The sequence below is a fragment of the Lonchura striata genome, chromosome 5 (assembly GCF_050655825.1).
Source record: "Lonchura striata isolate lonStrDom1 chromosome 5, ASM5065582v1, whole genome shotgun sequence".
NCBI classification, from domain to species: domain Eukaryota; kingdom Metazoa; phylum Chordata; class Aves; order Passeriformes; family Estrildidae; genus Lonchura; species Lonchura striata.
Genome location: NC_140707.1, coordinates 20,872,842 through 20,886,712, shown reverse-complemented (window position 1 = coordinate 20,886,712; position 13,871 = coordinate 20,872,842). Strand labels below are relative to the sequence as shown.

The 13,871-nt window shown below is 61.7% G+C and overlaps 3 protein-coding genes across 6 annotated transcripts in view; 1 reads left to right on the top strand and 2 right to left on the bottom strand.

The window, feature by feature from the left end:
- Positions 1-6,581, bottom strand: part of CTNND1 (catenin delta 1) — a 31,804-nt gene extending 25,223 nt beyond the window's left edge. For 3 of the 4 annotated variants that reach the window (XM_085580019.1, XM_085580020.1, XM_085580021.1), the window contains exon 1: positions 6,442-6,581. The gene's annotated coding sequence lies outside the window, so the exon portion shown is untranslated. The remainder of the gene's footprint in view (positions 1-6,441) is intronic. The other variant, XM_085580018.1, reaches the window with a different exon arrangement.
- Positions 6,582-11,034: 4,453 nt separating this feature from the next.
- BTBD18 (BTB domain containing 18) lies at positions 11,035-12,585 on the top strand. The gene is made up of 3 exons (XM_085580039.1): positions 11,035-11,189; positions 11,425-11,561; positions 11,696-12,585. Exons 1-3 carry the CDS (start codon positions 11,035-11,037, stop codon positions 12,502-12,504), a joined length of 1,101 nt encoding a protein of 366 aa, XP_085436165.1. The 3' UTR covers positions 12,505-12,585.
- A 2-nt stretch (positions 12,586-12,587) lies between these two features.
- SELENOH (selenoprotein H) lies at positions 12,588-13,721 on the bottom strand. Its single transcript, XM_021524753.3, has 5 exons — positions 13,691-13,721; positions 13,240-13,503; positions 13,019-13,164; positions 12,835-12,948; positions 12,588-12,760 (listed from the first exon to the last, which is right to left on the bottom strand). The coding sequence occupies exons 2-4, from the start codon at positions 13,395-13,397 to the stop codon at positions 12,848-12,850; spliced, it is 405 nt and encodes a 134-aa protein (XP_021380428.2). The 5' UTR covers positions 13,398-13,503; positions 13,691-13,721; the 3' UTR covers positions 12,588-12,760; positions 12,835-12,847.
- Positions 13,722-13,871: the final 150 nt, after the last annotated feature.

Sequence of the window (13,871 nt, the reverse complement as noted above, 5' to 3'; positions counted from 1 at the left end):
GAACCGGTCCTGGCTTCCAGGCCCTGCTCCAACCAGTGGATAAAGGAGCAGGGCCTGGAAGCACAGGGGAATCTCACTGGCACCAGCACAGCACCTGCACCACTGGGGACAGTCAGCACTATCTGCCTGTCCAGCAAGTCACCAAGGAATGGAGACCAGGAGTGGGGAGAAGGGTAGGAGATGGCACCCCAGCCTTCCCACGTGGGGTCTTCCCACCCAAAGGGTACCCAGGCACCCTGAAACAGATAGGGCACCCTTCCCTCTTCCAGGAGACACCCTCCCATCCCCACACTGAGCAAACAGGTGAACTAGCATTTGGTGAGGGAGTGGCCAGGAGGGAATTGCCGAGATTAAGACAAGCCGGCCTGAGGGAGCGGCCCAGGAGTGGGACCCCCTGCCCCCCCTTACCCCAGCCAGCCCGGACTCCCCGAGCAGGTAGGGCAGCCACGGGCTGAGTCAGAGCACAAACCATGCGGGGTTGGGCTGAACGCCCCGGCTCTGGCTCCACTGGCTCGGCATGACCTCATCAGGTGCCCGGCTCTCTCTAATTGCACGCGTGCGTCTGCTGGAGATGGCTCCGAGGGCCCTGCCAAGAGCAGTAATGAATGGGTGAAGGAAAGCCACTGGAGAAGCATCAGACAAAAGCCAGGGACTGAATCACGGCTGGAGGTGGGGAAAGGGGTTGCTGCAGCATGGTGACAGCAAGTCCCCCAGCGTGCTCCAAGGCCCCACAAGGTGCACACACAGGACAGCAGGAGCTAGTGCTCACACACAGCAGCAAGGCACAAACAGGACAGTGGGCCAGCAGGACTCCATCCTTCCCAGCCCCCTGCTCAAACTGTTTGCACCCTCAACTCTCTCACTGAGAAGTGCCTTCCCAGGCTCCTGTGCAAGCCAAAGGGAAGGAAACCTGTGCTTCCTAGTCAGACAGGAGATGACATCGTGGCTTCCCTTTCCTGCAAGTTTCTAAACACGACGTCCTGCCAAGGGCCACTCCCCACTGCCCCTGGCCTGCATGCAGACAATCTGGAACCCAGCTGGGAATGCCAGGCATGGGCACCACCACCAGCCCAGCCTCAGCTGCTGTGCCAGCCAGGATGTCAGCATGGCTCACCCAGGAGACAGATGCCTGGCTTTCCAGTGTGCTGGAAGCAGTCTGCCTCCAGGGAACACATCCAAGGGTTCTTCACCCATAGTGCTATCACATTCACATCCAGGGCTGGGAGCATCCTATGGTGGGAGGGTGGCAGATCTTGTCCAACCCCATGAGGCTCTGGCTGTGCCTGTCATGCCCCAGAGATGGGTTGGTTACCTGTAGAGTTACAGCAGCACCAACACCACAACCCCAACACAACATGTGCTCCCCTAAGCCAGCTCTCCAGCCTCCCTCACACACTTCATCTCCATGTCTGCACAACTCCCTCAGAGCTCTGACACTGTGGGGCTGCCCAGGCTCCTGAAGGCAGAACAGAGCACCCCAGGAAGCCAGGAATGAGTCCTCTCAGAGCTCTCATTGCTGCCAGAGCTTTGCTCTGCAGGCCCATCCACCTGCCCTTCAAAGGGCAGCTCTCCTTGCTGCTGAAAGGAGAATGGAGAAGGGAAGTGAGTGGTTTTCCAGCACAGCCAGCTGCTGGAAACAGACCCTGAGCAGAGATCAGGGGAGAGCAGGTGGCTCTGCCACACCAGTGTGTTCTGGAGGTAAAAGCAGGCAGTAAAGAGGAGCGAGAGTAAGGATGGCACAAAGCTAACCTGGAGAAGGCAGGCTCCCCACATCAGAGAGGATTTCTCCCAGAAACAACTTGGGCTCTCCACCTCCTCCCCCTCAGACCCCAGTGAGCAGGAGGGGGACAACATCTCTCCCCCTGGAGCAAGCCGGCCTGCCCGCAGCCAAGCCAATCATGGCAAGCAGCAGCCCTGCATGCAGCAACACGCTCGCAGGAATGTGTTACTCCACTGGGCAAGGGGCCTGCCAGCAGCATGCAAACACCCCCGGTGACCCACCCTTCCAGGTCGGAAAAACTCGTCTTTGCAGTTCCACACACTCCCTCCCACCCACAGCAGATACCCACATGCAGCCCAGCACCACCACCTCCCCTTTCCGACTGGGCCGAGACCAGGTCCGGGAGCACTGGGAAGCAGCTGAGTGAGCCAGGGGCTCTTCTCGGAACAGACCAGCCCCAGCGCCACACGAGATGGGGGTGAGAGGAAAAGGGATTGTCTGGGGACAGTAAGACGCCTTCCTCCTTCTGGATGGGCGGGAACTAGTTCCCCATATTCATCCAGTCCAAGGCCATCCAACTGTCACACATGGGGCCACCTTGCTCCCTCCCCCAGGTAACCACTCTCCTGTGCAGGAGGTGCTTTCACAGTTCCAAAAGCTGTGCAAGACAAGGAAGAAGAGACAGCTACCCTTCCACTGCCCGCTCCTGCATTCTCTGGCTTTCTCCCCATGCCTGATGCCCACAGCCCAGCCCTCGGGGACCCAGCAGTGGCAGGTACAGCTCAGGTGTGCCCAGGAGGGCCAGTGAACTTTGAGCAGCATTTGTTGCGACCAGGGCCAACACCCAGAGGAACAGGAGCAGTCAGGGCCAGGATGGAGGTACGGGAACAGCTCCTGCCCTCACACACAGGAGCCCAGCACACTGCTGCCACCAACTCCAGCCCATCCAGGGGCACCTCATACAAGTCCTGGAGCTGCAGTTGTTTCCAGAGCACCACCATCCTGGTCAGGCTATGGGAGAGCTCTTCTCAAGGCTTGGCCCTTAGCCCAATTTGCCTGGACCCTTTTCTGTTTGGGCTGAACAGCTGGACAAGCATCCCACTAAGACTGGTACCACAGCAGAAATTCCCTGTCTCATCAGCACAAACATCTGGGCACAGAACTGCGAAAATCCAACATGGGGTAAGCCTGGCTCACGTCCTCAGGCCTGCACGGGCACAAAAGCATTCTTGCAGTGGGTAAGAGTTCTGCAGTGCAAAGTCACCATGCACCTGTAGCACGAGGCTAGGGACACTGGCACAAGTTGTTCCTGGGTACCCACCACTCCTGTCAGCCCCCCTGGCAGGGAAGCACATCTCCCTCAAGGCAGCAGGAGTTGGCAAGGAGGGCTGGGCAGCAGGGACCAGTTGTTCCACCTCAGTCCAAGGTCCATACTTAGATCTATGGCAGATGTCCCACTGCCAATCTCCAGCCAGCAGCTGCTCCGGGCTGGGAAGAGCAGACGAAAGCAAAGGTGACGGGCACCCTGGTTAAGGGTTGGCCCATCCTGGTACCACGCCTGGCAGTTTGTGCTCCTTAGTCACTGGATTGCCCCCACACCCAGCAGAGCCAACTCATCTCACCCCTCCTTACAGAGGCCATCACAAGGAAGCAGTATTTCTCACAGGGAAAAGTTGCTTCCTCCACAGGCAAAGGAAAACGGGAGGATCACACTGCGCCCACTGCCATACCCAAGCCCCCCAACAGGCTGAAGGCACACAAGAACACAACAAAGCCCATTAATCCAGAGGTCAGGCCCCACATGCAGCAGTCACTGGACAGGGCAGAGGGACAGGCACTCCTGTGCCAAACCAACACCGGCAGCCTTCCTGGAGGGAAGGAAGGCGGATTAGCAACAAGCACAAGACAGGCGGGAGCTGGACAGACTCATCAGCCTGCTGCTGGGGGTTTCCAGGACAAGAACTTGCTCTAAGAAGCCATTTCCTCCCCCAAAAAGTCTCCTTGGATTATATAAAGCAAAGAGAAGGTTGTGGCCACCTCAGAGAAATCGAGGACTTTGGTCGAGAGCCCGTCAATCCAACCCCTTTCTGACAGCCTAGCACTGAGGCACATTCCTGAACTCTGTGCCAGAGGACAACCTCCTCCGCTGGCCAAGCCCTGTGTCACACACAGAGGAGTGCCTGAATTGCCCAGGTTCGGGTTTTGTCATCAAATCCAGGCAACACCTGTTGTCTCCTATTGACCCAAACCAGCTCCAGGTTCCGCTTCTCCCCGTCAGCAAGGCAGGGACAGGACACAGCCACAGTGCTGCAGAGACACAAATGTTCAGAGCCAGGAGAGCTTTGTACTTCCCTGGAGACAGCATCACCACAGTCTTGGGAAAGGGCTCTGTCCTTGCCAGCAGTAAATGAGAGACAGTTTTGAGGGGTTGTTGGGAAGAGAAACCAAGAGCTTTACCCAGCACTTTCCCCCTAAGGCCATAGACACTGGTAAGTTATTTTGAGAACCCAACAGCCTTCCAGGCATGATCCAAGCCACACTATTATTTTCTGGGTGTCCTAAAGCCACCTCCACTGCAGATACAATGGGCCAAGGTCTTATCTCCATGCCAGAGGCCGGAGGAGGGAAGAAATGAGAGGCAATCCAGGGACAGACACCGGCTCTGCGGTCTGGGCTGGACCATTCATCTGACTCCCAGCCCATCTTTAGGGAAGGGATGGCCTCAAGGGCTCCTCAACCACAACGATCAGGCCCTGACCTCTGCGTCGGAAGGGAGGAGGCTCAGCCCTCTGTGGCAGTCCAGGCAAGCCTGCATGCTCCACTGAGCGAGCGCTTTCATCCTCCCACTGCTTCCAGGAAGGTTCTGCACGAGATTCCAGCAATGCTGCACACGGCAAAGGACAGTCAACGGCACACTCAAGAGTCCAGCCAAACTCAACCAAGTGGAAGAACAAATCCTTAAAAACTGCCTTTATGCTGTTGACAGAGCATGAGCAAACACCAGCAGGTGAAGAACCTGCCTCCAGAAAGCCCTGGGAGCAGGATGGAGCAGACAAGGTAACTCTGGGGAAGACAACTAACAATTTTCCTGCCTAGGCTCTTGCCACTGACCTGCTGGACATGGCCCCGGCTCCATTGGCAGGAGCTCCAGCAGAGGCAGGAGCCTGGGAGTCACCAGCCAGCTGTTGACCCTACCTTGCCACATCCAGGAGAGAGGGCATGGAAGCTGAAACTCCAAACAGAAGCTGCGAGCATGGCTTACAGGATCCCAGCACACCTGCAAAGCTGAGGACAAGCTCAATTCTCCACACCAAAGACCTGGACAGTCAAGTCCAAAAGCATCTGTGCAGTGCAGGGAGGGCATCAGTGAAACTACAGGTAGCTGCAGTTCAATACAATCACATGACTCCATGTGCCCAGATGTTCTTCTCTGGCTCACCGGGAGCTGGGAAGAAGCCTGGGAGAGGAGCCTCCAGCTCCAGCTGGTCACAGGACAGCCCAGGCCCCCAAAATAACACCCTGTGAGCCCCATCATCACTGGCTCCCTGGAAGGGCAAGGGCACCAAGCCCTTGGGGAGAGAGGGAGGCACTTCAGGAGGTCCACTGCTCTCTCCAACAATCAGAGGAAGCTTTGTTGTCCAGGCTCCCTCGCCCAAAGCCCAGGGCCATAACGGAGGTGCCCCACCTCCCTTCTGCCAGCGCGCGGGTGCCTCGCAGATGCCAGCAGCCCTCATGACTGAGAGGCACGCAAACTTTCTCACCCCAAGCAAAGTCTCTTCTCTGCAACGCTCCGAAGAGGCATAGGAACGCCCACCGTGCAGGGGAAAGCGATGCCGGGGGACGGTCACCGGAGAAGGCAGGACGAGCGCTGGACAGGGGGAGGCAGCCGGGCTGTCGCTAAATGACAGTGTGGCCAAGGCAGACTCAGAACGAACCGGCGGCTGAGCAGACCCCCGAGGTCGGCTCCGGCACCGTCCTGCCTCCTCGGAAAGCACTTCGGAGTCGCTTGTGAGCTCGGGTGGACGGGCCTGTCGGGCTGTTTTGAAGCTCAGAGCGATTCCATTAGGAGGAGCCGCAGCCCCACCCGCACACTTGACCCCCCCGGGCACACCGGCCCCTTCCCCGGCAGAACAAAGGCGCAGGCGAACGACACACCGGGCGAGGAGCCCCTGCGGAGAGCGGCAGAGCCGAACTGAGCGGCGGGACGCGGAGTCGGAAAGCCGGACCGTGCCTCGGCCGAGACCCCGCGGAGGGACCCAGCCCCGCTCCCCGCCCGAGGGCGGGGGGGCCCGCCGGTGCCGGCCGCGGGAAGCTGGCACACGGGCCGCCTTTGTTCCGGGCAGGGCGAGCGGCGGCGGCCCCGGGCGGGGAGCGGGGCGGCCGCCCGGCCCAGCCGCCTTTGTGTCGCTCCCCGCGGGCTCCCGGGCGCCGCCAGCGCCCCCGCCAGGGCCGGGCCCCGACGCCCCACCGGTCCCGCGGGGCGCGGCCGCGCTTGGCACGGGTTCCCGGGCAGGACGGGACTCTAGGGACCCGGTACCTACCGGCCCCGGCAGGAGAGCGCGGCCAAGCCCCGATCCGGCCCCGCCGGGCGAGGACCGGCCCGTCCCGCCCCGCCGCCGCCGCGGGGGCGTGCGGCGCCCGGCAGGCGCCGGCCCGCACCGGCTCTGCTCCCTCCCCTCTGCCCCCTGAGCGGCGGCACGGACGCCGCGATCGGGACTCACCGTGGCCGGGCTCCTCGGCGGACGGGCGAGGGCAGGCGGTCCCGCCCCGCGGCGGCGGCGGCACGGCCGCCCGGCCCGCTCCGCTCCGCGGGTCCCGCCGCGGCGGCGAGGCGAGAGGCGAGGCGGGCGCCCGGTGCGGCGGCGGCGCGGGTCAGGCCGGGTCCCGCCGGGCGGCGCGGGGCGGTGTGTGCGGAGCGCGGCGTCGGTCGGGTCCCGCCGTGCGCCCGCGCCGCTCCCGCACCTAAAATGGAAGTTGGTCCGGCGGGCGGGGCGGGGCGGGCGCGGGGCCGCCCCCGGCGTCAGCAGCCGCGACAAGGACGGGCGGGACCGGGGCGGGGCCGGGGCGGATGTCCCGGTGGGGTCTGGCCGGAGGACGGTGTGTTCTCCGCGTGCTCCATCCTGGTGGGATGTGCCCCAGCGGTGCATGTTCTCCAAACCGGGGTCTGCCCTCAGATGGGCTCCACCTCGGGACCATGGCGCCCGGGAGCAGACCAGCTCCTCCTCAAGGTCCGGGTCTGCCCCGGCATGGTGCACCAAGGGGCTCTCTGGGACACCCCCGGAGTAGAGCCTCCTCCGGCCGGTCCCTCTGGAGCGGCAGGAAACCAGCTTACCCTGTACAGGGCAGAACTTGCCCAGAAGCGAGATTCCCTGGCAGGATGGGCTGCACTACGTCCCCGGGAGGTTAACCCGTTCCCTCCCTCTGGCCCTAGGGAGCAGGTGCTGGTGGGACTCCAGCCACAGCTCATCCTCTGTGGTGGAGGGGTTCCCCTTCCCGGAGAGGCAAGGAAGTAACGCCAGGCCAGCCCCACGGCGTGTTCCGGGCTGCTCACCTGGGAGAAGTCCAGGTCCCCCGAAGGTGTCTGACCGGGGAGAACCCTGCCTGCTCCTGTCTGCCTAACTCTCAGTGAGATAATGATAGAGGAAAAGAGCTGGGGACGGTTTTGGGTGGGACAGGTGATTCCTGGGGTAAATATGCACTGGGAGGCAGGGAAGATGTGATAACAGCCTGCGGATGGAGGTGTGAAGGAGGTGATCCAGAGCTCTGTGCGGATTGCTAAAGGTGGTGCAGAAAGGTGTAATGAGGTGAAATGGGATTTGATGCATACAAAGGGAACATCTAGGGAGATGATCGGGGCATGGGGACCCCCAAACCCTCCCTGATGTTTGGTTTGTAAAATAGACCATCCAACCAGCTGGGAGCAGATGGAGAGCTGGTCCACATGTCCCAGGGAGGAGAGGGTCTCTCCATTCCACAGCAAGTGAGTGAGACCTTCTCTCTGCATCCCTTCATCCTTGTTGTCACCCAAAATGAGCAAACTGGATCCCCTCTCAGCCTTGTACCTTGAGTGAGAACAGCTCCCAGATTAGAAATAATCCCCATCTGCCCTCCCTTCCTCTTGGCCCACCACAAGGAGGAAGGTGAGTGCATTCCCCGAGTCTCAGAGACAAGGAAGGAGAAGAGGTGCTCTCAAAATTCCTTCTGGGAGAAAGAGTCCTCGTTCACCTGACACCTCCCAAGGGGCAGCTCTCCCTCAGGGAAAAGGCATCAGAAACACCTTGCTCCTCCATCCCAGCACCAATGACATGTCCTTTGAGGCCTCTGCCCGGGCAGTTGGGGCAGCAGGGGCTCGGAGGTTCATGCATGGTCCTGGCCCAGTCACACCCTCCCTATGCCCTCTTCAAAGGCTAAAGGTGCTCTTACAAACACGGCTCTGATGCTGGGCAAGTGCCTCCTGTCCCCAGGATGGAGCTGCACAGGGCTTATCCAGGCTGGCCCTGCCCCAGCCCTGCCCTGACAGCTGGAACACCCGGTAGCACATGCTTACTTTGGAAGGCAGGCTGGACCCTGATCCTTCAGCTTCAGCTGGAGGATCATGCTCTTGTTTGACTATAACTCCTGGGGCAGAGGAGCCTGTCTCACTGCGTTCTGGGAAGAAGAGAGATGTGTTCCTAGCATGGGAAAGTTTCCCCTCTTTTACAGTAATTGCTTGTAATAACATCTTGCACATCCCCTTTCATCCTACAGCTGATGCCTTTCCCAGATGAGACGCCCAGAAGTGCAGCTGCCACCGGAACAGAGCAAGACAATTTGTTTACAAGGCAGGCCCGTGCTCTCGGCGGCCGAGGGCAGGAGGAAGGGGAGGCTGCTGGCTCCAGGTCCACGCAGGCAGCTCAGGGGATGGCCTGCATTGTTCCAGGTCAGGATAACAAGGCCCTTCCGCAGCCCCTTTCCTATGGGAATCCTGACGGGTTGTTGGCCCTCCCTCACGAGGGGAAGTGCGGCACCAGGAGGGGGGAGAAGGAGGGAAGCAGGCCTGAAGGAGCTTTCCAGCTCCAATTGGAAGATGCCAGGCCACAAAGCAAGCCTAGAGCCCACCCTGACACCTTCCCAGTGCAGCTCCATGTGCTTGGTGTTGTCCCTGCTTCCCACCAGCCTCCCACTGTGCTTGGGCTCTCTCATGCCCACAGACCATCCTGCTTTCAGCCTGGCTGCATCCTGTCATGCCCTCAGACTGTCAAATTCCTGGTACATTTTTTGCCCAAATGTACACGTGACTTAAGCATGCACAGAAATCTCCTTCCCTCCCAGCCCCACAAGGATCTATTGCCACTTACAGTCTCTTTCTTCTCTCCTTTCTCAGTGCCTTTCCCAGCCTCAGATCTTGCCTTCATCAATCCCTTTTGCCACTGTGCAGGGTCCAAGGTCCCTCTGGAGAGCAGGGACTCTGAGGCAGGTCCTGCCCTGCAACACAGGCAAAGGCGACATAGCTGAAAATGATCCCGGCTATGAGAATTGAGAAGGGAATTTCCTTTCTCTTCCAGAAACTGGCTCAGAAACTGCTGATTTGAGGGCTTGGGAGACATTGTAAAGACAAGATTTGTCCTGTGAGGAGGCCTCCTATCAATAGCAGAGGGAGCCTGAACAGGCAGCACAGTTTAGGCCTTGCCCTCACTTTGCAGTCAATCCCACCAGGAGATAAACCCTGCTGGACATTCCCAACCCTCTAAGTCACCCAGGGTTTCGACCAGCCAAGGGCCAAGGACACCAGCTGTGCTGCAGGTCTGCAGCCTCTGATCACCTGAAGATAGACAGAAAGATTCAGGGTCTGACACGATTTGCAGTGAAAACTGCAATCCCATACTTTCCGCCAGGAAAATCTGGTAGAAGAAATGGAGTTTAGAGAGAGGGGTGAATGGGACAAAAGGCTGCTGGTGATTTTTCTACTCTGTGTTATTTGGCTTTGGATACTAGTAAAAATGACACTCATAAAACGCCTCTTTTGTGTACCTGCAAAGGGAGTGGTTGCTCGGTTGCCAGTTGAGTATCAGTGAATTTTAAGGGCAGACGAGGCCACTGGTGGTGGGGGGGGAGCAGCGCTGCAGCTGTTGGGGTGCAGTGGAGTGGGGGCTTTCCCTAACAGGGTTACTGCTGAAACATTAACCCCCCTGCTTGCTGGAATGTGGCTGCCCCCTGTCCCACTGTGGTCCCACTCACTGTCACAGGGCACTCCATGGCATCTGGATCCATGCACTCCCAGTGAGGTCAGGGTTTCCAGGCGACAGCTCCGATCAAGGTAATTCCACAGGATTGCAAGGGGTGGGGGAGGAAACATCTCTATTTTCCTTCTATTTTTATGAGCATATGATAGCACTTTGATATGAAATTACTTGTTTTCTGCATCCCTTGGTATTCCGGGCTGGGCTCCAAGCCACCCGGGGGCAGTGACAGACTGCCAGTGACCTCAAAGGCCTCTGGCTCAGGCCTGGCACCAGCCACTTTCTTCATTGGTTTGTGTCCATTTTGCAAAAACGGAGAAGAAAAACCACCCTCACATGTCCAACCAGATGAAAATCCCTCTGCAAGACCACATTTGAAGACTTTGTAGATTTAAACTCTACGGCGACATTCAGGCTCCTGTCCTTCTGCAGCTCCTGAAACTTCCACCCACTTGGGTTGTTTGTAGGAACAGCCACTGTCTCCAGGCAATGGGGATGGATTATAATCTTTGCTCATGTGTGTGGAGTGACTGACGCAGATTTTTGTACAATGGGTGCTTTATAACGTGACAAAAAACTTTCAAACTAAGTGGGCAGCATAGCTTGCTTGAAGGATGCCTTCCAAAGCACCATCAATCCTCCCCTTCAGGAGCCTGGGGCACAAAAACACCCTTCCTCACACGCGAGGGCCCAGTGGAGTCTGAAAATCCAAACCAAGGTGGAGCCCTTGAACCCAGAGCTGCTCCAGACAGCAGATGCTCCAGACAGCACCTTCCCCATTATCAACCCCGTGTTCTTCAGTGCCACCGCTGCAGTGACCATAAGCGGCCCTGGCCTGGCTGTCGTGTCCGGGCCCGATGGTGATGAGGGAGGGACGAGCACCACCACAGGCGGCGGCGGCACCCAGGCTGCCCTCAGCGCGGCCGCCATCGCACCACAAAACACGAGCGGTGCCTCCGGCCCTGGGCAGAGCAGGGCACCGCGGCTGGGGAGGGCTGCGGAAGGGGTCGGGCACGGCAGGCGGGGCGGCGCCGAGCCCCGCTCCCAGCGCTGGCGGCGCCGCCCCGGCCGGGCCGCTCCCGCCGCGCCGCCACAATGGGTGGGGCGAGGCCGCCGCACCACGTGAGGCCGCGGGCGCGAGGCGAGGGCGCGCAGGGCCCCGGTCCCGGTCCCCGCTGCCCGCGGCCGCGCTGCGAGCTCCGGACTCACCCCCGGGGCGATTCGGCGGCGGCCCGAGCGCCCCTCGGCAGGTACGCGGCCTCAGGGCGCCGGCTGTGGCGCCCCCTGGCGGACGCGGGAGGCCGGGGCGGCGGGGCCGGGGCGGGGTCCGGCGGCCACCGGGGGGACAGCACTGGGGCACGGGCACACGGGCCTCTGCAGACCCCGGCCCTGCCACATCCCAGCCACAAGCCATTGGGATAGCGCGAAGAGAGCAGGCAGGCGCTGGTCCCCGAGTCCCCAGCACGACGCTGTCTGTCCCTGCAGGACGGCCATGGGCTCTCCCGCAGCCAGCCGGCAGCTGCTGTACCGCAGCACCCGCCTGCTGCGCACGGCCTTCCAGCACCTCTACCAGCAGCAGCAGCGAGCCGACGTCTTCTGCGATGTGGTCCTGTGGGCGGAAGGTGAGAGGGCAGCACTGCCTGGGGAGAGGCCAGTACGAGCGAGGAGCTGCAGGCAGAGTCTCTGCAATCTCCTGGGAAAGACTGGGGTGAGCAGGAAGGGCTGCAGGGCAGTAACAGCCACTGTTTCTTTGCAGGCGAGGCAGTGGTGGCCCACTGCAGTGTTCTCTCCGTCTGCAGCCCCTTCTTCATGGAGCAGCTGGGCCGGGAGCTGCCCCCCCAGGGTTGCAGGGTGGCGCTGAAGCTGGCGGGGCTGAAGATTGGGGTGCTGCGCAAGCTGGTGCGCTTCTTCTACACTGCCGAGCTGGAGGTCACGCAGGAGGAGGTGCACGAGGTGCTGGCAGCTGCCCGCCGCCTCCGTGTCACCGAGCTCGAGTCACTGCAGCTCTGGGGAGGACGCCTGGTGAGACTGAGACCCCAGCGGCAGCTCGACCGCTCCTGCCTGCATTCCACTCAGGAAGTCTCCACCGTGGGGGCACCTGACTCAGCTGAGCCTGGCAGTGCCAGCTCTGCGGTGTCCCCCCAGAGGCAGCCACACTCTCTGGGGCACTCACACCCCAGCCCCATCGGGCGGATGAGGCTGCGGAAGGTGCAGCACTGGGGGCACTGGGAGGTGGTGCAGGAGGCCGTGCCTCCGGCAGTGCTGGTGGGGGATGTGGGGGTGACAGAAGCACAGCCCCCCCAGAATGTGGATGCACGGGAGCAGGTGAGCAAGTGCTCCCCAACCCAGCAGTCCCCCAGTGAAAATGGGATGCAGCAGCATGGGGACTCCCCTGTGTCCTCGCAGGGCTGCCAGCAGGCAGTGCTCCCAGGAACTCCTGGAAGTGACACCAAGGAGGAAGAGGTGGATGTGGGAACAGGGGAACTATTCCTGCCCCCTGGCACAGTGTGCCTCTGGCCCAGTCCCTCATCTGAGTCAGAAGAGGAGGTGGATGTCCTCACCTAGAGGGGGCTGGCTCTGCCTCTCCCCCCACCAGTGCCTGTACCCCTTGGGCTGCATGTCCTTGGAATAAAGGGCTGAAGCTGTGCTGTGGAGTACTAAACTTTATTGGAGATTGGGGGGACAACGGGGTGTGGAGGGAGCCAGGGGTCTGGCAGTGGCAGAGCTGCAACATCAGGGACGGGACTGGGGCAGGTGGGTGCCCCCACTTGGTCTCGCCTCTTCATGGACGCTCATGCCGTCTGTGCCGATCCTGGCTTGGCTGTGGAGAGAGGGAAGTCGGTCCCTGTTGGTCCCATCCCTGCCCTATCCCATCCCAGTCCCATCCCCGCTCACCTGGCCAACACCTCTATGCCAAGCTGCTCTTCAGGGCTTCCACTACTGTCTCCGGCTGGGGAAACTTCAGCTTGCGGGGGGGCCCCTTCCCGATACCGCTCCACAGCTCCACGGCTGCAGAGGTAAGGGAGATTATGGGATCAAGGGTGCCGGGGAGCCCTCCGCCCCCCTGCCCAGCACTTACTGCTGCCGTCCTCCTTCACCAGGGACACCTCGAAGCTGTTCCTGCGCGGCGGCCGGGGGTTGATGTCCACGGGGAGGTGCGCCATGGCCCCGCGCAGGGCCGCGCTCACCGCCGCCGCGTTCCGCCCGAACACGCGTCAGCTCTTGCTGCGGGGACACGGCGGTCAGCGACCCCGGGGCACCCAGGGGCCTCACACCGCCCTCGGCGCCTCGGCCGCTCACCAGTGCTCGATGACGACACGGGGGCCGATGTCCCCGGGGCTGCACTCGTCTTGGGCTTGGGCCTGGGCCCGCGCCCGCTTCTGCGGAGCTCCCGCTGTCTCCGGTGCCTCGGCCGCCGCCGGCTGCTGGGCTCCGCGCTTCCTCCCGCGGGGAGCCATCCTGGGACAGCCGAGGCGGTGGAGCCTACGCCGGCTGCAGGAATGCCACTCCGGGGTGAGAAGGGAGCTCAGGTACCCCGCTGTCCGGGGAGTGAAAAGTGGGTCCCTGTGGGGACACTACTGTGGGAGAGGGCCCGGATGGGCCAGTCCCCGGCGATGCGCCACGGGGGAAATGAGGGCCCCCGCCGGGATCCCGCTGCGGAGGGCGGGAGGCGGCTCCGCAGGGATCCCGCCGCGGTGTGCGGCTGGGGGGAGCAGGGCGGCGGGGCCCGGGGCAGCAGCGGCGCTCCTACCGGCCGCTGGCCACGTGCGGGAGCGCGCGCCGCCGGGGCGGGGCCGGAACGGGCGGGGCCGAGGAGGGCACCGGAGCCTCCGGTGGGCTCCGGTTCCGCCCGCGCCGCGCCGGCCAATCAGAGCGCGCCGGCTCCGCACGGCCCCGCCCCCATGCGCGGTCCCAGGCCGGGGACACGGACA